We start from the raw sequence: 24,190 nt of genomic DNA, 5'->3' as shown, positions 1-24,190 counted from the left end.
CCCTCCCGCCAGAGCTGTGATGTCACCGCCGCCAGGCGGAGGGAGGTTGGGGAGGGGCAAGCGCCCACCGGCCACCACTGCGGCGGTCCCGCCTACAGCGGGGTGGGCGGGGCTCTGCCTTTGAGGTCCAGTGCAAGGAGAGCCCTGCTCTAGTCTGGACAATACTGTGCTTCCTTTTATTTGGGGGAAGACCTGCTAAGCCCCTGGAGTTTAGTGCCGAGGTGCTGTCCTCCTTTTCTTACACACACATACACACACACACACACACACACACACACGACTTTGCTGTCACACACACATCCTGTTCCTTTCCTGTCACCTCTTGTAGGGTACAGGCCATGCAGATGCACCCGGGGCTAAAGAGAATCCAGGTCTTCCTGGATGGAGTAAGTGTGGGAGGATGCTGTCCGGCCCTGGGCAAGTCTCTACCTTGCTAGGGCTTTCACCACCAGTCTTCATGTTGTCACTACCTGTGAAATGCAAGCGTTTGGAAAATATACTGGAAGAACACCAGGGGCCCCTGTGGGAGACTGGCGGTGCTCATTCACCTGTCTGCCCTCCTCTGAGTGCTCCCAGGATCCTGAGGATCTGAACCCCGGAGCGATTTTTCTTCACCCATACTTGAGTAGCCTAGGAGACTTCGCCCCAGCCAACTCCCAGCACCCACAGGGCACCATCTGGACAGCCAGCCCAACTGGGACTCACCTAGGTCCCTCCTGTCCTCTCCAGCCCTGTCCAAATGTTCTTGAGGAAGTAGCTGTTACCTTCAGTGGGACAGGGACGAGTCAGGGTGCAGAGATTGGCAATGCCCTTGGCAGTTTTCCTGCACCCTGGCCCCTGGCCTAAAGATGGACACCATGCCAAGGTCACCCCAGACAGACCCTGCAGACGCAGCCCACAGTACAGTGGCTTCAGGCAAAGAGAATGGCAACAAAAACAAACACAAGATAAAACTGGGCTTCAGCCGGAGCTGGTTTGTTTTCCTAGGAAAGAGCAGGGGCGAGCAATGAGAACCATCTGTGCCTGGGGCGAGGCCCAGGCTTGCTGCTGTCCCCACACCTCCCCCGAAGACCACAGGAGCCAGGTCTTGCTCTGGCTTGGCTAAGGCAGAGTGTGTGTTGTGGCTGGCCAGGCACCACCCAGTCTCACACACAGACACACACAGACAGACACACACACACAGAGACATACAGAGGCGCGCGCGCGCACACACACGGCCTGGTCTCTAGCAGACCCTGGCTCTGGAATGCAGGCACTTCCTGGTTGCCCTCAAAGGACACTACATGCAAGCAGAGGCTGCTGCGACCCATTTGGTGTCAGACTGAGCTTAGATTCCCAGTTCCTGACTTTAGGAGGCCCTTAGAGACATACTGCAGCAATGTAAGCCCCTGTTGGCCCTGGGCTTTGCCAAGGACCAAACCAATGAATGAATCCCATATGTGGTATTTGTTGCAGTGTTCTGTAGTTAAGGGATGTGTGGCCCACAACATTCTCACTGGGGACAAATTTGCTTCTTCCCTGAGGCAGGAGGAGGGGCACGGATTGTGAGTCCCAGGTTTGTAGGGATGCTCTGAAGCAAGCTGGCTGAGGATTCGGGTTCTGCGTTAGAAAGATCTGGACTTGAACACTATCTCTGTCCCTACTGACCAGGAACAAGCTGCTTTCTCCAGCCTTCCATTCTGTCTCCCGCAAAGGGTCCGAGATATGGGGCCCGTGCGTGTAGTGCTTATGGCACATAATGAGCACCTCTGGTCCAGAGGACGATCACAATTGTACTACAGTCACTCCTGGCACACACGCCACCACACAGACAAGGGAGCGTCTCCCACCAAGGCCCTTCAGAGGAATAAATGTAGTAAGAGTAGGCACAGGGAAGCAGGCCCAATGTAGGCTACTTGTGGGAAAGTGCGAGGCGGGCCTAGAGGAGGAGGGAACCTTGGGATATCAACCCACATCTCTGTGGGTCTTCTGCCAGCTCTGAACATACACACACAGACACACACAGACACACACACACACAGACACACACACAGACACACACAGAGAGACACACACAGACACATACACACAGAGTGACACACAGACACACACAGACAGACACACACACACAGACACACAAACACACAGACACACACAGACACACACACAGACACACACACGACACACACAGACACACAGAGTGACACACAGACACACAGAGTGACACACAGACACACAGAGACAGACACACACACACACAGAGACATACAGAGGCGCGCGCACACACACACACACACACGACACACACAGACACACAGATACACAGAGTGACACACAGACACACACAGACAGACAGACACACACACAGAGAGACATACAGAGGCGCGCGCGCGCACACACACGACACACACAGACACACACACAGACACAGAGTGACACACAGACACACACAGACAGACAGACACACACACAGAAACATACAGAGGCGCGCACACACACACACACACACACAGACTCTGTTCAGCCTGAAAAAGAGCTCCTTCCTCTCACCCCTTCACACACACACACACACACACACACACACACACACACACACACACACACACACAGACTCTGTTCAGCCTGAAAAAGAGCTCCTTCCTCTCACCCCTTCCCTGCTGCGACTTCCCTGCCTATCACAGCTAGGAACCTGTTATCCTCCACCTGTAAAGTCTCAGCAGCAGTTGAATGGTTGTATTTTCTTCCCTGTGGGACATTGGAGAGAAAAAAATTATTTGCCATGTGAGAATAACCACTGGCTGTGCTGCTGACAAGGGTGGATGACAGGTGGCTTCACCACCACCCCATGCCAGGTGAGTGCTAAGGGGTTCATGTCATCTTCAGTCACCTTCATGCCGCATCACCAGATGACATCCTACAGTCACCTACCTGTGCCCGCTGTGGTCACTTGATGGTCTGTGGCATGCACAAGGTGGCAATAGTGACTCACTCCAGGTCATCTCAGGCCTAAACCTCACCTTGTCCTGGGCCCTTCACCCTGGGTCGGGAGTGGGTTAGAACACCCTTGTGATGGGTGTCTAGACCCTGCCTTCCACCTGATGCCGCCTAGGGCCTCCCTCCCAGCAGAGCTGGTTCTGTAGGGCTTTGTGGGGAGAGGCTATAAACATCCTAGAGACCATTGCTGTGGTATCAAGTCCAAGTCTAACTGAGGACAAGGGCTCGTAGAAGCCTGTGCCACGAATCCCAAACTGTTGTGAGAGAGAGACAGGAAGACAGGAGGAGGAGGAAGAGGAGGAGGAGGAGGAGGAGGAGGAGGAAGAGGAAGAGGAAGAAGAGGAAGAGGAGGAGGAAGAGGAGGAAGAAGATGAGGAGGAGGAGGAAGAGGAGGAAGAAGAAGAGGAGGGGAAGAAGAGGAGGAGGAAGAAGAGGAGGAAGAGAGGAGGAGGAAGAAGAGGAGGAAGAGGAGGAGGAAGAAGAGGAGGAAGAGGAGGAGGAAGAGGAGGAAGAAGAGGAGGAAGAAGAGGAGGAGGGGGGAGGAGGAGGAGGAGGAGGAGGAGGAGGAGGAGGAGGAAGAAGATATGGGGTGGGGGTGGGTATACCTGTAAGAAACTGCACTCAGTTTTACCCTGGTCTACAAATAAGTTCACTGGTCTGAGGAAAGGCTTGCTTCCTAAATGTAGGTGTGAGTTCCTCTCTGTTGTCCTGATGGAACACAGACACAGATGATTCTGTGGCAGAACCAACCACTGCTGCTCCCTTGGGAGCTTCAAAACACTGGTGACTATAGTAGCAATAGATAGCTGGATCTACGTCACATCCCCATAGGAGCCAAGGCAGAAACAGTCTGTCCCCTCACGAGAGCCTCAGGAAGATGACATACACACACAGACACACAGGAAAATAGCTCTCAGGCCATGTGAGGCAGAATGCACTGTCGGCATGAGACACCTAGCCATGCAGCATTCCTGAGCCATGGCTGTTACAGGCTCTGTCACCCAGGTTGTCCCCAGGGCCTGCAGGAGCAGGTAGACCACACAGGAAGTGGTCATGCACTCATGCACTTCCTCCTTGTTTGTGACTCTTGTCTTTGCCCTGCTTCCCACCCATCTGTGCCCTAATAGGTGGGGTCACAGGCAAGTGACCAGAGAGTGCCAGGGAGTAACACAGAGGGGGACACTTACTAGGACCTCATGTGTGTTGCTTCAGATAAGGGTGTAAGGTGGGAAAGACTTGCAAGGTGCCTAAACCCAGCAGAGTTAGGGAGGTGTGCCCCTCTTCTGGGACAGTCCCTGCATAGCAGCAGAGCCCAGTAGGTTCCTCCCTCCTCCAGGCTCCAAATCCCCCAGGCTAGTGCGATGGTTGAGTGTGGACTGGAGGGGAGTGTGACGGTGAAGTGTGCACTGGAGGGGAATTGTGTTACGGATCTTTCGTATTCCTACTGGCCCTCCTATACGCGTGGTCAAGAGTGCACCACCCAGCTCTCATTCTGACCTCTCAGAATCGTGAGATGGAGAGCCCTAGGAAGGGGTTGTAGTGGTTGATAAGTACTCATTAAATGTGACCAGGGAGAGGCATGTGCCACATATGGTTGTCCCACTGCTGGTACCATCACAAACCGGGTGGCTTAAAACAGACACTCAGACACTCCACAATACTAGGGCCAGATGCCCCAGGTCTAGATGCAGCACAACCCACTCCACGCAGAGACTCAGAGCAGAAGCTGTCCTTATTAGAAGGGGTTTGGGGCTCTGCAGAGCTTGTGATCACATCCCTCCCTGTGGTCTTTGCTCCTCCCCATGTCTTACAATGACACACGCCTTGGCATTTAGGGCCGACCTAATCCAGGTTGATCTCTGGAGATCCTCTCTTTTATCTTCAAACACTTTTCTCCAAATAGATCACACTCGTGGATGCGGAGGTGCCTCTGAGGTGGAACTGTTCAGCTGCTGTGCCCTCTGTTCAGTCCACTCACCCACACTGGCTATTACAGAACTTGGGCCATGGATTGACTGCTAGTAGGTATTCCCACCTTTCACTTATGCTATACTGTGATTTTTACCCACATCAGTACAACCTGATTTGGCAGTATTAAGAGGTGGGACCAGGACCTGGAGAGGTGGCTCAGCAGTTAAGAGAACTGACTGCTCTTTTGAAGGGCCTGGGCTCAATTCTTAGCACCCACATGGCTGCCCACAACTTCAGTCCCAGGGTATCCAATGCCTCCTTTTGGCCTGCATGATCAGTGCACACACATGATGCGCATACCTACCTGCAGACAAAACACGCAGACACATAAAAATAAAGGAAGAGATGCCAGGATTACACCTGTGATCCCGCACTCGGGAGGCAGGCAGATCTCTGAGTTAGAGGCCAGCCTGGTCTACAGAGTGAGTTCTGGGACAGCCACGGATACAGAGAGAAACTCTGTCTCAAAAACACAAACAAACAAAAAAGTAAATAGATAAATAAATAAACAAACAAATAAAATAAAACAAAGGAAGAAGTGGGTTTATAGGCTATGGTCAAATCAGGAGGGAGGGACTTCTTACCATCAATAGGATTAGGCCACCTCACCAAAGTATTCAGAGGAGCCAGCTGTCCTTTGCCCTTTGCCCTTTGCCCTTTACATGTGAAAAGCATTGGGTTGGGAGCAGAGAGCAGTTTTCGACAGACACCAAATGTGCAGGTGTCTCTCTTTTTATTTTTTTTTTGGTTCTTCCCCCCCCCCCCCCGAACCCAGGGCCTTGCGCTTCCTAGGCAAGTGCTGAGTGCTCTACCACTGAGCTAAATCCCCAACCCTGTGCAGGCATCTTAAACTCAGACTTCTTCCCAGCCTCCAGGCAGAAATCCAGAGCCAGCCTCTTTCTGTTTGGACAGTGTCCTGTATGGAATGTAGAAAAAATGGTTTCTGCTGTCCCTGAGCTGTGGGAGACCAGATTCCTGAATTTAGCATCGTTACCGAAACTGGGATCACTTCTGGACTGTGGCATGAGAATGACCCAGGCATTTTTCCTCCCCCCACCCCCTTTTGAAGTTTTGGTCAGAATGTTGGAAAGCCTAGGTTGTGTCTCTGTGAAAACTCACATGGAAATCTTCAGGATAGGTGTTACAGGAAGGAAAGTAGGCCACACTAATGTAATCTGTCTGAGAGAAAAGGACAAATTGGGGTCTTGGTCCAAACTCACCTCTGATATTTCCATCCTGAAACCCCACCCAGAGGCCCCATCTATGGGCTCAGTGGTTACCTCCCCTCTGGGACAGCTGCTCTGCCTGATGGAAAAATCACAGGGAACCTGGCCACCTCTCGAGCTAACAGGCAAGAATCTTTTGGCCAGGATCCTGGAAAAATTCTGGCTGCACAAGGAAGCCATCTGGCCCTTGGTCCTCCCACAACTGCCCATCTAATCTCACTCAGGTTCCAGCCCCAGCTGTTTGGGAGCAAGGGCCACCGTGCTGCAGGATGGAATCTAGGGGTAGGTGTTGGGCAGGACTGAGCTCGGGTTGGTGGAGACCTGTGGGGACAGTTGAAGGACTTTGAGCAGGACAGGTAGGCTGCAGAGAGGTAGGGACCCAGGATGCAGGAGCTGAGGAGACAAGGTTCTCAGGATGTAGCTGGGATGCCCCTTACATTCCCCTGAAGCTACAAAACTCAAGCCTCAATGTCCTACTGGCTGTGTGACACTCTCCCCTAGTCATGTGAGACAGGGCATCCCTCAGTGGTTGCACATGCTTTGTAAAGTCCCTGTGCAATGTCTGTCTGTCTGACTAGCTGACCTCAGGAAGGAGGACTTGTACTCTGTCTCGCCTCAGAGGGTCTCTTTCCTCAGTCTCTTCTTCCCGACCCCTATGTCTGGTGACCAGCTACTGGCTGTTCTTTTTACAGCAGTCCCTTCTCTGCTCTCTTTCAGTCTGCCTTCGAATAACAAGTCAAAGCTGGCCAGCTGGCGTGGTCTTCAGTTTCTCCTCACTGGTTGGTTTGGATGAGAATGGCCGGGCCCCACAGGCTCATGTGTTTGAGTGGTGGATACTTAGTTGGTGAAACTGTTTGGGAAAGATTGTGAAGTGTGGCCTGGTTGAAGGAGGTGTGTCGCTGGGAAGAGAGGTGGGATTTAAAAAGACCTCACCCACTTGGACACACGCTTCCTTCTTGTGGTGGCTCTGCCTGGAGATGTTCCTTTGGGTTTGTGAGGTTCTGTCAACTGCTAGTGCTGACGCCATTCTATATAACCTATCTCACTGGCAAGAATAGTGTTGGGCTTTTAGACCCCTAGAACAAACTTTTTTCAATTGACAGTTGCAGAATTGTGGAGTGTTTTTACATTGATCTTTTGTAATGCAGTTAGCAGTATGTGTTGCACCTATGACTTAATAAATCCTTGAATCAGAAAGAAAAAAAAGACCTGTGCCATTGCCAGTGTCCCCTCCGCATCCTGGTTGCAGATAAAGATGTGAGCTCTAGGGGTTGGGGATTTAGCTCAGTGGTAGAGCGCTTGCCTAGCAAGCGCAAGGCCCTGGGTTCGGTCCCCAGCTCCGAAAATAAAAGAAAAAAGAAAAAAAAAGATGTGAGCTCTCTGCTGTAGCTGCTGGCCTGCCTTCGCTCTAACCCCCTGCTATCATTGGACTCTAACCCCCTGCTATCATGGACTCTAACTGTCTGCTATCACGGACTCTAACCGTCTGAAACAAACAAACAAACAAACAAACAAACAAATCCAATTAAGCCCTCCCTTTCATAGATTGCCTTGGTCGTGATGTCTCACCACAGTGTTAAAGAAGTAACTAAGGCTTTCTTCTTGCAGGACCATGTTGCAGTGAGGTTTGCTAACCTGCTCTGTGCTCCCATTGGGTCTCATGCATGCACCCACCCAGGAGCCATCTGGATTCTCAAATGAAAGACACATGCACGCACGCACGCGCATACACACACACACACACACACACACACACACTAGCTCAAAGACTGAACAGTTCTAATCCTTCCTGCTGCTAGCAAACATTCCCCTCTGGTACTTCTGAGTTAACATCTTTTAAAATCTGTATTTTGTGTCTGCTACCCCAAACGTAATTGGGGAAATGGCCTGTGTTCCTAGCCTGTGCAAATCTAAAGGTCTAGCCATTGGCCGTTGGCTCTTTATTGATTGGTCAAAAACCAGTTGGGGACAAGGATCTTCAGCATTTGGACACACAGGTTCCAGATTTTGGGAGCTAGACTAATTCAAACCAATCCCCAACAGGACCAAGATACCAAAGCTTAAGAGTGGGATTCTGTAACTGAGGAGAGCTGCCTGTTCTTACCACAGGTGAAGACACCCAGGGCCTAGAGCCAATTAGACTGCAGACCCAAGTGGAGGTGCATGAGTCTGAGGGCCCCTTGCCTGCTTATTAATCTTTTTAAAAAAGATTTATTTATTATGTATACAGAATTTTGCCTGCATGTACGCCTGCACGCCAGAACAGATCCCATTACAGATGGTTGTGAGCCACCATGTGGTTGCTAGGAATTGAACTGAGGACCTCTGGAAGAGCAACAGTATTCTTAACCACTGAGCCATCTCTCGAATCCTTCTACTTATCAATCTTTACTTCCTTTCTGGGAAGACAGATTGGATCCAAGAATTGACCCTGACCCCCTGGAAGCAGGAAGCATCGTTAAAATAAAAGCAAATTGTTTGTTGGTTTTTTAAAATATTAAACTCATCCATTCATTCATTTACACATTCATTTATTTGTTACATGTCACAGTGTGTGTGTGTGTGTGTGTGTGTGTGTGTGTGTGTGTGTGTGTGTGTGTTCCACAGCATGCATGTGTAGGTTAGAAGACAACTTTTGGGAACAGTTTCTTCCCTTCTGCTGTGTGGATTCCAAGGATTGAACTCAGGACATCAGGCTTGACAGCAAGCACCTTCTCCCACTGCACCACCTGCCAGCACGGTTTTTGTTTTAAAGGCAGGGTCTCTGTAGCACGAGGTAGTCTTGGACTTATGTCCCATAAGTTGTCCAGTTTGCCTTTAAAATTATATAATATATACATATGTGTGTGTGTATGTATGTATGTATATGACCAAAGAGAGTGGGAGAGGGGACAAATGACCTCCTGTGCGTAGGGAAGCTGAGACAGCTCAGAGGCCAAGCCTCCTCTGCAGCCCCCTGGTATCTACCTCTTCTTATACAGGGCCTGGCCCTGGAAGACTGGTATCTTACCCTCAGGATCGTATCTAATTTTTTAAAAAAGATTTATTAATTTTTATCTTATGTGCTTTCATGGGTTGCCTTCCTGTATGTCTGAAGGTTCCAGATCCCCTGGACTAGGAGTTACAGACAGGTGTGAGCTGTCATGTGGTTGCTGGGAATTGAACCCAGGTCCTCTGAAGAGCAGCCAGTGCTCTTAACCGCTGAGCCGTCTCTCCAGCCCCATCCCTATCTAATTTCTTAGTGGCTTTCTTGCAACATCAATTTGGAGGATGTACTCAGACCATCGAGGTCCATGAGCGTTCACTCCTCATGTGGGCCCTGAGTCTGGATCACAATTCTCTGTCTGGAACTAAAAACAAGCCCATCCCCACCACACACGTCTCTCTACACGCCACTTCACAGAGAAGTCTGGCCTGCTATGAGTCTTTCCCTGTGCCACGTCATGCGCAAAGCTTTAAGCCTCTGTCACCCTGTGAATCGTCAGAGCATGTCACTGTGAGGACTCTGTAGCCTGAGCAGTCACCAGATTCCAATCTCCTCTGTCAGCACTGCAGGTGGCTTGTACCGGAAGGGGACACCCAGCAAGATTTCTGACCATTGGCTCTGGAATTGTTAAGGACACGGCCTTAGGATCATACCCGGGCAAGTGTCAGACATGGATGTGTCACCTGACGCCAACACCCTCTTGGTGTGTGCATTTCATTGAGGCCTCTTTGCTCAAAAGGTCAGGAGGCATTGCTCACTGAGGAAGCTGATGGATGTGACTTAGAAGAATGCCTCTCTGGGAAGGGCAGGACAGAAAAGCTTAGTTCCAGGCAGAGCTACACACCGTAGCTGCATGTTGTGGTATGTTTTGAATGCAGTGTGCTAGATGGACCAAGAACATATCACAGCTTGGAGGATGCCTTGGAGCCATGGCAGCCTAAGCAGCGTAGCAGCATCAGCCTGGAGGATATAATCTGACTGCTGGGGTGGGATTGGTGTTTAGAGGTGAAGGGAGATAATGTCCTGTATCCTCAGGTCCTCGAGGATGGAGATAGTGTCCACTATCCGAGCCTTACAACACAGGTTGACTGTGTTTTTCAATATATTGACTAGGTACGTCGTGTGTTAGTTAAGGTCTCTAGTGCTGTGAAGAGACACCACGAGAGTGGTGGGAAGCATGGCGGCACACAGACATAGAAGATACTGGAGGATCTGAGAGCCCTACACCCAGATCAGCAGGCAACAGGAAGATTATGTCACAGTGGGTGTGGCTTGAGCACCTGAGACCTCAAAGCCAGCACCCTGTGACAAACTTTCTCCAACAAGGCCACCCCTCTTAATAGTACCACTCCCTATGAGCTTCTGAGGGCCGTTTTTATTCAAACCACCACAGTGGGATTTGCCTCTGCAGGCTCCCTCTGAGCCCTCATTGCCGTCATGCCATGGTTCCTACCTCAGAGAGCAACTGTGAGTACTCATACTGAGTAAGCCGGCTGCCGAGGATGCCCAGGGGGCGGGACTAGCCATCTCCATGACTTCATGGGTTAGACCTTTTGGTCCCTGCCCTTAAGTATGACATTTGCAACATGGCGTTTGGCAGAAAAGTGTCCCCTCTGTTATGTTGGGGTTATCTCATTCTCATCATGCATGTGCACAACTTGTTAGAAATGATAATGTCCTGACTGTTGCTATTCCTGTGACCTGGATAAATTGTATACAGGCTTTTCCCAACACTCTTTTTCAGACAGGGTCTTACACCGTGAACTAGAACCTGCTATGTAGAGCAGTGGTTAAGAGCGCTATTGCTCTAGCAGAGGACGTTGGTTCTATTCCCAGCGCTCATATGATGGTTTGCAAACTATTCATTCATAACTCCCCCTTTTTTGTTTTTTGTTTGTTTGTTTGGTTGGTTGGTTGGTTTTTTTTTCCCATGTGGAGAGGTTTAATGAGAGAAGAGTAGAAGAGGGGAGGAACAAAGGAGGCCCGCCATGGGCACATGGAGGTGGGGAGGGTAGAGAGAAGAGACAGGGAAGAGAAGAGAACAAAGAGCAAGAGGGCCATAACTCCTGTTTTAAGGGATCCAACAGGCATGCATGTGGTTCACAAACATGTATGGATCTAAAAATTTCATACACATAAACAAAAATAAATAAATCTTTAAAAAAATCCCTTGCTTTTCTTTTGAACCTGAAGCCCGCTAGCTTTGGCAAAGATCTGTATGGCCTCACTCCTTACATGTCCCCTGCCTGTGACTTGGAAATACCCATTAGACAGCTCCAGCATTGTTCCCACGTATTCAGTGGCCCAGCTGCAAAGCTGGCATGTTGTGTAACAGTTTCCTCCTAGATTGAAACATTCTATTCTGTAGGAAGCATCTTAAATAGGAAGGTAAACAACTCAAAATACCTTCAGGAAGTCCCTGAAACTAACCAGATTCACTAGGCCCTCTTTCTGCCAGAAAAAGCAACAAAAACTAAGAACTCCTCTCAGAGGATCCAGGCTGTGAAGACTTGAGGCCTGTGCAGCTGCTTGGAAGCCGTTTAAACCAATTGAGTTGCTTTCCAACTTGTTGAGCTGCCTGCTGCCTGTGCAGTTGCTCCAGGTTTCCCAGCTTTGTGAATGGTCAACAATGGTGGGGTGGGCCTTAGCGATATACCTGTCTTTGAGTCATTTCTGCTCCTATAAATAACACCTCATGCAAGTAACCCCAATAAAACTCTTTGGTTCACTAAGCTGGATTTTGGTGGTATTTAGAGTACTTTGGTCTGACATGAGATCCCTAATTGGGGTGAATAGACATGTGTATTTCATCTTTCCATTCCAGGGAAAGTTTTGTCACTCACATGGTATAAAGGCCGTCACTTTCTGGAAGTGAGGTGGAGGTTAAGCCAGCACTGCAGATGAGCCTCAGTGAATCCAGACAACTCCTTGAGAGACATCTCCATGTTGTTTTGCTGACTTGAGACTTCATTCAGGGTGAGGGTGTTGCTGCTGGTGGGATTCAGGGTCTCAGGAATTTTGGTTCTTTACAGATTGACCTCTGTCTTAGTTGGGATTGCTGTGATGAAACGCCATGACCAAAAGCAACTTGGGGAGAAAAGTGTTTATTTGGCTCACATATCCTGAATCACACACCGTCCTTTGTGGGAACCTGAGGCAGGAACCGATGCAGAGGCCGTGAGCGCGCTCCATGACTCTAGCTGTGTCAAATTGACATGAAAACTTCTGCAGCTCGGCCTCTGTGCTTAGCCTTTTGCTTTTCTGATGCAGGAATGACTCTCGGGTGCTAGATGCTGGGTCCAAGTCTTGGCCATCACTGAGTATAGATGATGACTGGGGGTGACCCTTTGCAGATCTCCAGTATTCTAGACTACAGAAGCCACCCTTCCAGGATTTCCTGCCTAGGGCCAGGAGCCACCTTGAGTGTGGTCTTGCTGTCGATAGAGTGGCTATGCTTAGGACAGCACTGAGTTCCTTACCTGCCTCACTGCCATGGTCCTTCTAGGGGACAAGAAGTACCTGTGTGTCCCAGGAGCAAGGCCATCTTCCAACCTTTGCCCCAAACTAAAGGAATTTCTTTCCTTTTTTTAGTCTCTTTCTTCTTCTTTTTTTTTTTTTTTTTTTTTTTTTTTTTTTTTTTTTTGAGACAGGGTTTCTCTGTGTAGCCCTGGCTGTCCTGGAACTTGCTATGTAGACCAGGCTGGCCTTGAACTCAGAGATCCACCTGCCTCACTCTCCCAGGTGCTAGGATTAAAAGCATATGCCAAAAAGAAAAAAAAAAAAAAACTTCTTGGGGTTGGGGATTTAGCTCAGTGGTAGAGCGCTTGCCTAGCAAGCGCAAGGCCCTGGGTTCGGTCCCCAGCTCCGAAAAAAAGAAAAAAAAAAAAAGCATATGCCACCACCCACCACCCTGCCCCCGGCTGAGGAATTTCTTGATATTTTTTTTTTCTGGAGTGCTTTTGGGGTAGGAGGGGTGCTCTGTGCATCTCCAATAGGGCAACTCCACAAACAGCTTGGGGAGAGCCCGCCACCTGCTGGCATCCCCAGAAGTTGCAGCTGGAGAGGACCTTCCCCAGGTTGCTGTCTGGTGTCCAGGAAACAGAAAGGGAGAGCAGGCTAACAGCTCTGTCTTACACATTAGCACCCCAGAAGGAAGTTCAAATGTCACAGCCCTGAAAAAAAGTAGGTTCTTCACTTCAAAGACCCAGCGTGTGTGGCTTAAAGTGGCAGGGTTTAGACAGAGTCTGACCCCAGCATCCTGCTGTCCCAACAGATCTGTCACTGTCCCAAGGATGCCCTCTACAGCTGCAAAAGTGGCTCTTCAGGCTTTGAGTTTGGTATTACCAGAGGGACCTTGGACCATGTCTGTCTGTCTGCCCACATGAAAAGTCCTCTGGCTTCTCTCCAGGGCTTGCTTCTTCTGCCCAGTCTGCCTGAATCCATGTTTCAGAAGCTGCTTGTTGGCATTCTGGGATCCTGCAGGCTTTCAAGTGTCCAGGCTGCTGCTGTCAGAGGCAGGAGCTAGGGGAAGGCCTGCAGCCGGCATTGTGGAGCAGCCACGCTCTGACCCAGCATCGAGATCTGGGGAGAGCTCCGGACCAGGCAGAAGATAAGTCACCACAGCCTTGGGGAGGAGAGCAGAGAGGGTGGAGGTACCTCAGGTGTGTGCACAACCCCTCCCTCGTTCAAGTCAACCTCTCAGTGCTGTACTCTGCCTACAAGCCCTCATGGGGCAGCTGCACAGATAAGGCCCCTGGCACTCAGCCTCCCAGGTGCTAAGCAGGGATTGGGGGGAGGAGTCAGGGTTTCTCTGGCAACCCTCGTACAAGTCCGCCTCTCTCCCTGACTCCAGCCCTGGGTTCTTAGATACCCACCCAGCCTCCTGTTCCTAGGCTATTGCCTACCAGCTGCCCTTCCAGTGAGTGAGTACCTGGGGAGGGTCCTACCACATCCTTGCCCAGTCTTCTGCAAGTCTCTGGGGGGAGGGGCAAGTTCCAGAAGCAGAGTATGGGAGAGGGTGGTGCAGCAGAGGTGGACAGGAAAAATGTTAGTCCCTCCGTCCTTCAGGCTACCCTCCACTGGGCTCAGGCCCCCATCATTGGGAGTTCCCTGTGTGTGCCCTAGACTGCAGTGTCTGTTGGAGGGCTACAGCACTACCATTTGGCTGAAAGGCCTGCTGGAATGGCCCTTGCCCCTGGAGTAGGGGTGTCTGTGTTAAGGGCTAAGGCAGCTGTGGACACTCAGAGCTGGTGCTTACCAGACCCCTGTTCTGAACCCTTTAGGAAGGGGTGCCCACGGGCTCCTTTCAGATGGATGCTCCTGGGCAGGAGCTGGCATGTTGCAAGGTCCTAGGAGCAGAGCTCTGAGGGCTTCAGCTTCCAGGAGATTGTATAGAGGCGGCTGTCTGCTCTTCCTTTTATGAATTTGGTAACACTGCTTTCCTCATGGCTTCCAGTAAGGAGCCAGAGCCTGGTGCTCTGCAGGCTGGGTCTGAATGCCCCAGGTGGTGGCCTGCTGAAGAACTGTGGTCCACAGTAAGGAGGATTACCAGAGCCTATTCAGCAGGGACTGCTGTTGTTGGAAGGTGGGGCTGAGGGACAATAGAAAAGCTGGCAGGCCTTTGCCTCCTGTTTAGGCTCACATTAGCAGTGAGCTGGGAGTTGCCTTCACTCTGGCTGCGTGGGTCCCAGTCGTGCTGGGGACCTTGGTGGGGCAGGGACAGTGTCTCCCAAGGTTTACTGGGCTGCTGTGTCACAGTTCTTGGTTGCTTAGCAGAGGGAAGAGCTTGCAGGAGCTGGGCTGTAGGGGTGACTTGGAGGGGGGCTCCTTGCATCTGTGTCTGCGTTTCCTGCCACCTCCTCTGAGGAGAAGTCAGCCATTGGTCCGCTCCACTTCTCTGCTTCAGTGCCATCCTTTCAGGACTTGTGTCTGCCTCCCTGCGTGGTACCACCCTTCCCAAGTCACTTCTATTGTGTCTGGTGTTTGCACACTTGCATCTGCTACCTCTGTGTAGCCTTTGTTCCCTGGAGCTCAGATCCACCCGAGGCATCGGTTGGCTTCTGTGGAGAGCAGACAGTTGGAATAGGCTGTGGGGGTAGAAAGAGAGGCTCACGAGATTTAGAAGTGCACCCAAATCAAAACCACTAGCTACAGAGCTGGCTGGCCGAGTTGCAGGTTTGTGTGTGTGTGTGTGTGTGTGTGTGTGTGCGCGCGCGTGCACTCGTGTGTTTCTCTGTGCTATGTGCATGATGTGTATGCTGTGTGTAATGGAAGAGATTTGTGCTTTATACCCAGGGTGCCCCTGCCATCTGCCAGTTATTCCCAGCTGTGACCTGCTTTGGCCTGTGGAGACCAGGGTGCTTTTGTTAGAAGCCAGAGACTCTGCTCCTTTTCCTGGCCGTTCGTCTTATGGTGTGTTCAGAGTAGGACGGTTGGCAGCTGCAGAGGCGCTGATCAGGCTGCAGTCTGGGAGGCCTTGTTGGCGGTTGGGTGCCATGCCAACGTGAGGACGCCAGGCCTGAATCACTGTTGCCGTGGAGTGCACTGAGGTGTGCAGCTCCAGGGCCCTTCACTGTGGTGGGTGTGGTGCCCTGCTCCCCTTCACGGTTCACTGACTGCCCCAGCCTGCTCTGGGGTTTGCCTTTGCCAGAGAGGAGGCGGTGAGAAATAAACAATGGGGCTAATTAGAGTCATTGCAGGCTTCCAGAAGAAAGCCCCTCCCCACAGGCTGCCACCTGCCCACCCAGACTGTAGCCTAAACAGAGCAAACACTTTTGGCTGAAGCCTGGAGGGGGCAGAGGGAGGTGCCTCTTAGCTACACTGTCCAGTAACTGTCACTCCTAGCTGTACCTAGGGGGTTCATGGAGGACCTGGACAGTGGCCTGGGCTCTGTCTATGGCATGCACAGACAGATAGACCTACAGACAGACAGATGAAAATTCCAAGCCCATCCAGGTGAGCACCTTGTCCTCTATGCACTTCTGACCTCCCAGGAGCCCTGCTAAGCCCTTCCCACTCTACTAAGGAGCAGACTTAGGCCCAAGGATCTGAATGAACTTGCCTGAGGTCACCGACCTAGCCCTCTTTCTGCTGCACAGACAACACATGACCATTCTGATGGCTTTTCCTCCCACCCCTTTCCTGATAGCAAGCTGTCTGCGAGGTGAAATTCTACACGGTCCCAAGGACCCCCAGGTGGCTGCTGGTTGCAGGGGTGTAGTGAATTGTAGAGAAGATTTGGTATTCTGGATATGACCCTGCCCGGGACCTTAGACATGTGACTTAGTCCCTTTGGTCAGCGTGCTTTATAGGGATGTCAAGACATGACACAAGGTCAAAGCCATCAGTGACTGACATAATTCCCAGCCTTTCAGGGGTCTCTGTCAATGCTATGAAGGGGACAGGCCAGAGCTTGCAAGTCTGTGCACATCTCTGATGACCTGACCTTTGAGGAAGGCAGAGGGACTCTGGCAGGTACCACCAGTGTGGGATCAATGTGGGGACCCCAGTCACACACTAGGATGGTAGGGACTATCCTCCCAAGAGAGGCAAGGGAGGAGGCAGGATGAATGGGGACATGTGTGACTGCTACTTTATACCCATGGACACAGAGGATGGTAGGTTGGTAAGTGTCAGGAGCCCGAGAGCAGGGTCTTGAGGGGCTTAGAGCTCCAGAGCCTTGCAATGAGTTTCCAGGTTGGCTGAGGTGCTGCTGGCAGTAGGTGCAGGCCTGGCTTGTGTGGGGCATGTGTGCTCTTTTTCCTGAGCTATGGTCTGCCCAGAGGCCATGAAGCCTTGCTCCTAGCTACCCTATAGCAGACACAGTGCAGAGTTCTGTCGTGCCAGCTGCTGTGGCAGTCCTAGGGCAAAGTGGGAAGTCTGTAGATTTTGTCCTGTCGTGGACTGGACAGCAGAGGTAGCCTGTGCTCCAATTTGGAGCTGCAACTGAGGCGTCCAGTGAGCCTGACCTGTGAGAAAGGGCATGCCAGAAGTCTTCACTGAGCTGTTGTATATGCCAAGGCTGAAGGAGACAGGAAGGGCGGGGTGCCAAGCCTGTAGGGTGGCCTGGGAGACACAGGATAGGAACTCCCAGCCCGAAGCATGGCGGAGGTAGACATGGTGTGTGGGAGCCGCTCTGCAGGGTATGCTGCTGCTTTGCATGCTGGGTATTATCTTCCTGCTCATCAGGAATGTTTTAATAACTCAGTTCAGGGGCTGGGGATTTAGCTCAGTGGTAGAGCGCTTACCTAGGAAGCGCAAGGCCCTGGGTTCAGTCCCCAGCTCCGAAAAAAAAGAACCAAAAAAAAAAAAAAAAAAAAAAAAAAACCTCAGTTCAAAGCGACAGCCACTACTGGTTCTGGCTAATCTGTTGTGTTTATGGTGCGGCTTTTTTCCAGACAAGTCAAGCCCCAGTTGGTGGACACAGCTTGGCCCCTAAGCAGCTTCCTGTAGGTGGGAAGCAGGGCTGGTAGCCAGTGAGGAAGTGCTGTCTCCTCTTCCTAGAACCACCCTGTTCCTCTGCCGGTAGGAGAACATTAGCAGGACCTCATCAGCTTCTTGGTGCCAAAGGTAACCATCATTCAAGGTCTTTGTGTGACAAGACTTTTCTCAGGGAGCTGCAACACACTTGTCTACGCACTCCAGATAGGGAGCTCATGACAGAGCAAAGTAGGGATACCACCAAAGTTCAACTTGGTGAACCAGTGAGTTTTATCGAGGTCAGTTAGAGGAATGTGGGTGAGGGGTTCCTTACAGGAGCAGAAATGGCTCAAAGACAGCTGCATGACCAAGGCCCGCCCCAGCGTGGGTGACAGCTCACAGAGCTGGGAACCTGGAGCAACTGCACAGTCTGCAGACAGCGCAACAGGTCAGAGAGTGTTCTCTGGTCTAAAACTCCTTTAGGCTGCTGACTGCTTTTGCTTCACCCAGAAAGCTGTTCTGGTTTCAATCTGATTTGCTTCTCCGACAGTGACTCTTGGCAGTCTTTGTTGCTTCTGGGCCACTGAGTAATCTGGTCAATTTCAGGGACTTCCTGAAGCTATTTTGAGTTGTTCGCCTCCTTGTTTTAGGAGCCTCCCTTTAGTTTGGAATTCTTCAATCTTGGAGGAGACTGTTTCACAACAAAGGTCCCAGCCCTGGGAGCCTGACCTGTGAGAAAGGGCATGCCAGAAGTCTTCACTGAGCTGTTGTATGCCAAGGCTGAAGGAGACAGGAAGCACCTGGCACCTCAGGGCTGACCCTATCTTGCAGGCAGCAGGGTGAGAGACAGGCTAGTAAAGGCTACCAGGGTTGTTCTGGGGAGGCTCTCTGGAGTCGGGAAGTCTGAAGCAGAGCTCTCAGAAGACCCTAGGGTGTGGTGATGTAGCTTCCTCATGTCTTGACTTGGGCTAGCATGCGGCAGTCTGGTATAATCTTAGCTGGCTGTCTTGTCCTAGGTACATGCCCTTGGAGGAGCATATCTGGGGGTCTAGAAGGCCTATGTGTTTCCTAGACAACTGAATATACTTGTTACTGCCCTGTAGTTTGCTTACAGAGAACACTGATGACATTAGGGGACATGTGAGTGGGATCTGCTCCAGGACCATGGGAGTACATGAGCCCCAGCAGGGTTGACCTAGGCCAGGGCAGTCAAGGCAGAACCATGCAGTTACTATTGCCAAGACTGGTCCACCTGGGCCCCCAGGTGGCCGAGCTCACCCTCCACATCCTCAGCCCCACAGCAAAGTCAGAACCCACTTCCTAAGGGTAGCTAGCTCCCCAGGGGCAGCCAATTGGAAGGTCTCTTCTCCCTCAATCTTGGGGAAAGTAGTGGATAGAAAAGCTGGCACCAGATGTGTCCAGGGTCCTGGAACTTAACTCTGGATCCTACCTATTCTGTACCAGAATGTCCTGGCTATGAGGAAGAGCCTAAGAGCTGGTGACATAAAAGTAGTCTCCTCTCACACTTAAGAAATCTGTCCTTGAGGGGCTGGGGATTTAGCTCAGTGGTAGAGCGCTTACCTAGGAAGCGCAAGGCCCTGGGTTTGGTCCCCAGCTCCGAAAAAAAAGAACCAAAAAAAAAAAAAAAAAAGAAATCTGTCCTTGGATTACTGTCTCCAGGGATTTGTGTCCACTCCCCTAGATCAGACCCTTTAGAAACAGTCTCAAGAATGATGCTTTGCTCAGTGGTAAGAGGCTCGCCTAACATACAAGCCCCGTGAACCATCTCCAGTGCCATTAAGGAAAAGAAAAAAAAAATGAAGTCTTGGGTTTTCTTCATGCTGCCTAGTCTTCTGTTCTCTGGGAATGTTTGGGAAGAAAAGCCCCAAACTAGGTAGGGTTCTAATCCTGTCCCTACCTTTGCTTCCCAGCCGATATGGAGGAGGCAAGACAGCAGAGGGTTTATGAGGGGCTCACAGTCTTCAGGGTGGAGTGTGGTCTCTAGTGTCCAAGGTTATCCTGTTTAGAGTTGAGATTCGAGTCTTTTGTCCTTTGAACTGTGCTGACCACAGGGCTTACTGACCAGAGAATCCCTATTCTTCCCATCATATTGACTTCCAGAAGTCTCTGTTGAGTGTGTGCTCCCTAGAGTGTCAGGGGCAGCTGGCTGCCAGCTAGAGCCATGAGTAGGACTTGAAGCCACAGGCTATCACTCAGTGACACGGGGTTATTATGCTGTCATGGGCCACCTGGAATTCTCTCCCATCCCATGACAAGCAGCCCACAGCCATTGGGCTATGAAATCCCATGGCCATTGTTTACCCAAGGCTAATACTCATTGTCCCTACCCTCCTTCAATGACTGTCCTGAGGGTCAGTGGACCCACACTGGACAGTACCCAGAGCAAGTCAGTGGCCAGTCCATGACAGGCACTGTGTAGTAGACCTACAGACTACCATGTGATTATACTGTTAGGCCCAAGGCCCCAAATGGTATGGCTTGCCATCTGTACCCTCCTGTCTCAGCTACAATGACAACCCCACTCATGCACCCAAGGGGAACCCTGCAGAACTGTTCCAGGGACAACCAGCCAGAAGGCCTCTACTCCCTCAAGGCCATGGGGAGAATGGCTGGTCAGAAGGACAGCACCAAGCACAGGTAGTGTTTGTGTGGATGAGGACAAGAGCATTAGTAATGCTAGTAGTCTTGTGGTTACCTTTCCCCAGGGGCAGCTTGTTCATGGGAAATAGGAGGGTACAGAGGTCAAGTGTGTGGGTCCCTGGCCAAAACTTGCTTGTGCCTTTGGTTTTGGCCTGGCTACTCTAGCCTTAGTTTTCTCAAGCATATATTGAAATGATCTGGTACCTACCTTAAAAAGGTTGTGGTTAGTGTCTGAGGGAGAATTTTCTGGTCCCTCTTGTCTTAGGCTGTGAGGTAGAAACAGAGAGAAAGGGGTGTTGGGGAGTATAGGACTCCATCCATCTGAGATACTGTGCTCTGACTGACTGTGTTGTCCCTCTCTCCAAGGGATGAAGCGTTCCATCCATATACAGCCAAGGACAACCTTCTGGCCACAACGCCGAGGTGGCCTTTCCTTTCTCAGCAGCTGAATCCATCTGGAACAGCTCCCCATGTGGCCTTGTCTGATTATATGAAGGAGGTAGACCCCTACATGAAGGCCTGCAGCCTGCCCACGTGGTCTGCATGCATGGACACCAGGAATGGGGACAGCTCTGTGTCATCCGGTAGACTGTCTGGCTCCTCAGGGGGGCATGAATCATGCACACTTTTCAATGGGCCCTGGAAGGAGAGACCACCCCTGGTATTGGGGCCCCAACGCCATCCCAGAAAGAGTAACCCTCGTCTGGAGCAGTTGAGGGACAAAATCCGAGCCCAGGCACAGTGGCAGGGTAGCTGTGCCTCCCTGGGCACCTCTGCCCCATCTAGTGTCTCATATCTCTGCAAGACTTCCTCAGCAATGCTACGGCGGAAGACCCCCAGGGTGACAAACGCTCTGCCTGTGCCTGCTTTCCCAGGTCAGTGGCCACTTTGCCCAGCTTGTGTGGGCCACAGCAGTGGGAAATATGGAGGGCAAGTAGTAAAGTTATGTTCATAAGGCTCCTGGAAGGGCTTGAGGACTGGGGGAGCAGGGTGGCTTGGGGTGGGGCTTCTCAGCTGAGTTTAGGGTGAAGAAGATTCATCATGGTGTCAATGAGATGAGAGGGATGGAACCTTGGAAGACAGAGTCCCAGAGAGCCTGTGGAGTTGTAGAAGGGACTTATTGTTTGTCCACGAAGCCTTCGGGTCTATTTAAGACTGGATAATGTCAGGTGCACCTGGTAAAGCCAGTGTGGGATTTAGAAGGTCTGCCTGCCACCCCACAAGCAAGATAGGTTGTGTTTTCTGGAGTGACAAAGGTGAGTGTCAGTTAAACAAATACCTGAAGAGCTTCCCATCAAAAATGCTGGAAGCTAGGCAGCTGCCTAGGAATTTCTCTAAGGAGGAATCGGTCCATTTCGTAAGGTAGTAGCAACTTTTTAAAAGCCATGGTAAGGGGCTGGAGAGATGGCTCAGTGGTTAAGAGCACCCAACTGCTCTTCCAGAGGTCATGAGTTCAATTCCCAGCAACCACATGGTGGCTCACAACCATCTGTAATGGGATCTGATGCCCCCTTCTGGTGTATCTGAGGACAGCTACAGTGTACTTATATATATAATAAATAAAATAAATCTTAAAGAAAAAAGCCGTGGTAAAATACATAACATAAAATTAGCCATCTCTACCATTTAAAAATGCATCTTATTATTTATTTATTTATTTATTTATTTATTTATTTACTTATGCACATATGTATCTGTGTGGGGAGAGCATTGCTGCAGCCCAGTTGTGGGAGTCAGAGGACAGCTTGCAGGAGTCAGCTTCTCTCCTTTTCCCATTTGGGTTCTGGGGATCAAACTCAAGACATGAGCCTTGGCATCAAGCCCTTACCTGCTGAGCCATTTCACTAGTCCCGTCTCTGTCATTTAAAGACGTTCTGTTCATTGCAGGCAGCCAGTCCTTGCTATGCAGCCATTGCTACTACCCTTCTCTAAATGGCCTTCACCCTCAACCCCAGCAGCCTCCCCTCCCCAGTCCCTTGCACCCATCTTCTACCTCCTGTCCATATGGGTTTGATGACTCTGGGCACCTCGTAGAAATGGGATCCCATGGGACTTGTTCTGTGACTGTCGTTCAAGGAGAACACCTTTTGGAGAGTTTGGATAACTACAGGGAGGAAACAAAATCATCACTGGCTTCTATGTGCCTTTTCCCAGCAGACTGCCCTGGCCAGTTCTCTGAGGTATGGCCTTGGGTTAGTTACAAAAATGCTGGAGAAAAATAACCTAGAAAAGGAAGGATTTTCTTTGGCTCATGTCTCAGAGGATTCTGCCATGGTCACTTGGCTCCATTGACTTGGCCTGCAGTGAGACTAAGGGCATGGCAGAGCCAACCTGCAGACCCCACGGTGAACAGGAAGCAGAGAGACAGAGAGGCAGAATCGAGGGATAAAATGTTACCTGCAAAGACACACCTCCTCCCGTCAGGCGCCCCTAGCCCATTCAGCTAGAAATCCATCAAAGGGCTAACTCATTCCTAGAATTAGTTTCTGGTCACCTCGTGTCACATCTGGGATCAAGCCTTCAGCACACATGTCAAAACCATACCATTTTGCCCTGGACTCGGAGGCTTGTCTTGGTGCAAAATCTACTTAGCTCATCTTCAAGAAGCTCAGAGACTTTGGAATTGCTGAAAGATCCACTCATGCTCTCCTCAGAGACGCAAGGCAAAAAGCGTTTCCGAGATACAGTGCTAAGGGCCGAACATACCCATTTCAAAAGAGAACAGAGAAACATCAAGGAGGTATTCGTCCAACCAGGGGTTCAAACCATCAGGGAAATCATTACATCCCACAGATTAAAACTTTGAATGCATGCCTGCGTGGAGGCCAGAAGAGGGCTTGGGAGTCCCCGCATCTGGAGTTAATGGCAAGTGAACTGCCTGGCATGTGAGGTGGGAATCGAACCAGTATCTTCTGCAGGAACGGCCAATGTGAAAATGCGCTTCATCAGTGAGCCACGTGCCCAGCCTCCGCTCGTGTGTAGGGTTATGTCCTTGGTTGCATAGGAACATGATGTGAGCTTCCAGGGGCTTGTGAAACCCCACTTTGAAGCCTTTCTTGCCGCAGCCCCTTGTCTTCTCTTCTGGGCTGGCTGTATTCGCTACCCGTGGCTTCCCACAGCAAGTCCACTGCCCTGGAACCTCTAAGTTCCCAGGGTCGTCTTTGCAGCTTACCCTCCACCTTCAGAGCGTCAGACTCATCCTTCCACGGGCAATCTATGTGGGGGGTTTGATCTCCAAGACTTTCCTTTGAAATTTCAGCAGGAGCCTCCACAAGTGCGTTATCTCTGTGTTCTATATGCCTTTAAAAAATGCCGACCGTGCTGAGGTCTGCTTAGCAGTAAGTGGGTCCAATTGGACTTTGGCTGGCTGCAGTGGCCTTTGAGTGCCTGGATGATGGACGACAATGAAGTGAAACCGTGGAAACAGCTTTGTAGGTGTCCCTCTGCAAGCAGGGTGCCCCAGCAGCTCTATCCTGAAATTCCTCTTTGCCCAGATCATCCTTGCATCCACCTTCCCTGGTGGCTCTTTTCTGGCCAAACTGAGACTTTACACATCCTCTGCTTCTTGCTTCTGATTTTCACTGTAAACCTGACCAAAAGCCAGCAGTACCCATACTGCACCCTGAACACCGGATTGCCTTGGAATTTCTTCTGGGAAGTTGAATAAGCTACCACCTTTGAACTCAGCCTCATACGCAGTTTCCGAGTGGAGACAAAATGCAGAGAAGTTCTCTGCTGCCATCAGTACATGAGGCCTCATGTCCAACTCCTTGCAGAACCTAAATCCTTAAGAGTTTAGGCTCTACCGCCCGCACTGCTATCAGTACTCTGGCCTTCTTGGCTTATGCCAAAGTCACCAAAGTCACCCAGTCACCCACTAACCTCATGGGATGGCTGTGGCTAATCTCACCTGTCAGTTTGATGAGATGTGGAATGACCTGTGCGACAGGCCTAT

The 24,190-nt window shown here is 50.9% G+C and overlaps 1 protein-coding gene across 6 annotated transcripts in view; it reads left to right on the top strand.

Annotated features, from left to right (window-relative positions):
* The first annotated feature begins 13,926 nt into the window (after nucleotides 1-13,926).
* Ccdc187 (coiled-coil domain containing 187) overlaps nucleotides 13,927-24,190 on the top strand; it is a 56,711-nt gene continuing 46,447 nt past the window's right edge. Inside the window, exons 1-3 of one of the 6 annotated variants that reach the window (XM_039106125.2) lie at nucleotides 13,960-14,074; nucleotides 17,553-17,724; nucleotides 20,602-21,110. In XM_039106125.2, the coding sequence (XP_038962053.1) occupies nucleotides 20,726-21,110 (385 nt within the window). In that variant the 5' untranslated portion in view covers nucleotides 13,960-14,074; nucleotides 17,553-17,724; nucleotides 20,602-20,725. Of the gene's footprint in view, nucleotides 14,079-15,948; nucleotides 16,111-17,552; nucleotides 17,725-19,825; nucleotides 20,233-20,601; nucleotides 21,111-24,190 lie in introns of those variants that run through there. The other 5 variants (XM_063285235.1, XM_039106127.2, XM_039106126.2 and 2 more) reach the window with 5 other exon arrangements.

This window comes from Rattus norvegicus, chromosome 3 (assembly GCF_036323735.1).
Source record: "Rattus norvegicus strain BN/NHsdMcwi chromosome 3, GRCr8, whole genome shotgun sequence".
In the NCBI taxonomy this organism is placed as follows: Eukaryota; Metazoa; Chordata; class Mammalia; order Rodentia; family Muridae; genus Rattus; species Rattus norvegicus.
This window is presented reverse-complemented; position numbering and strand designations above follow the sequence as displayed.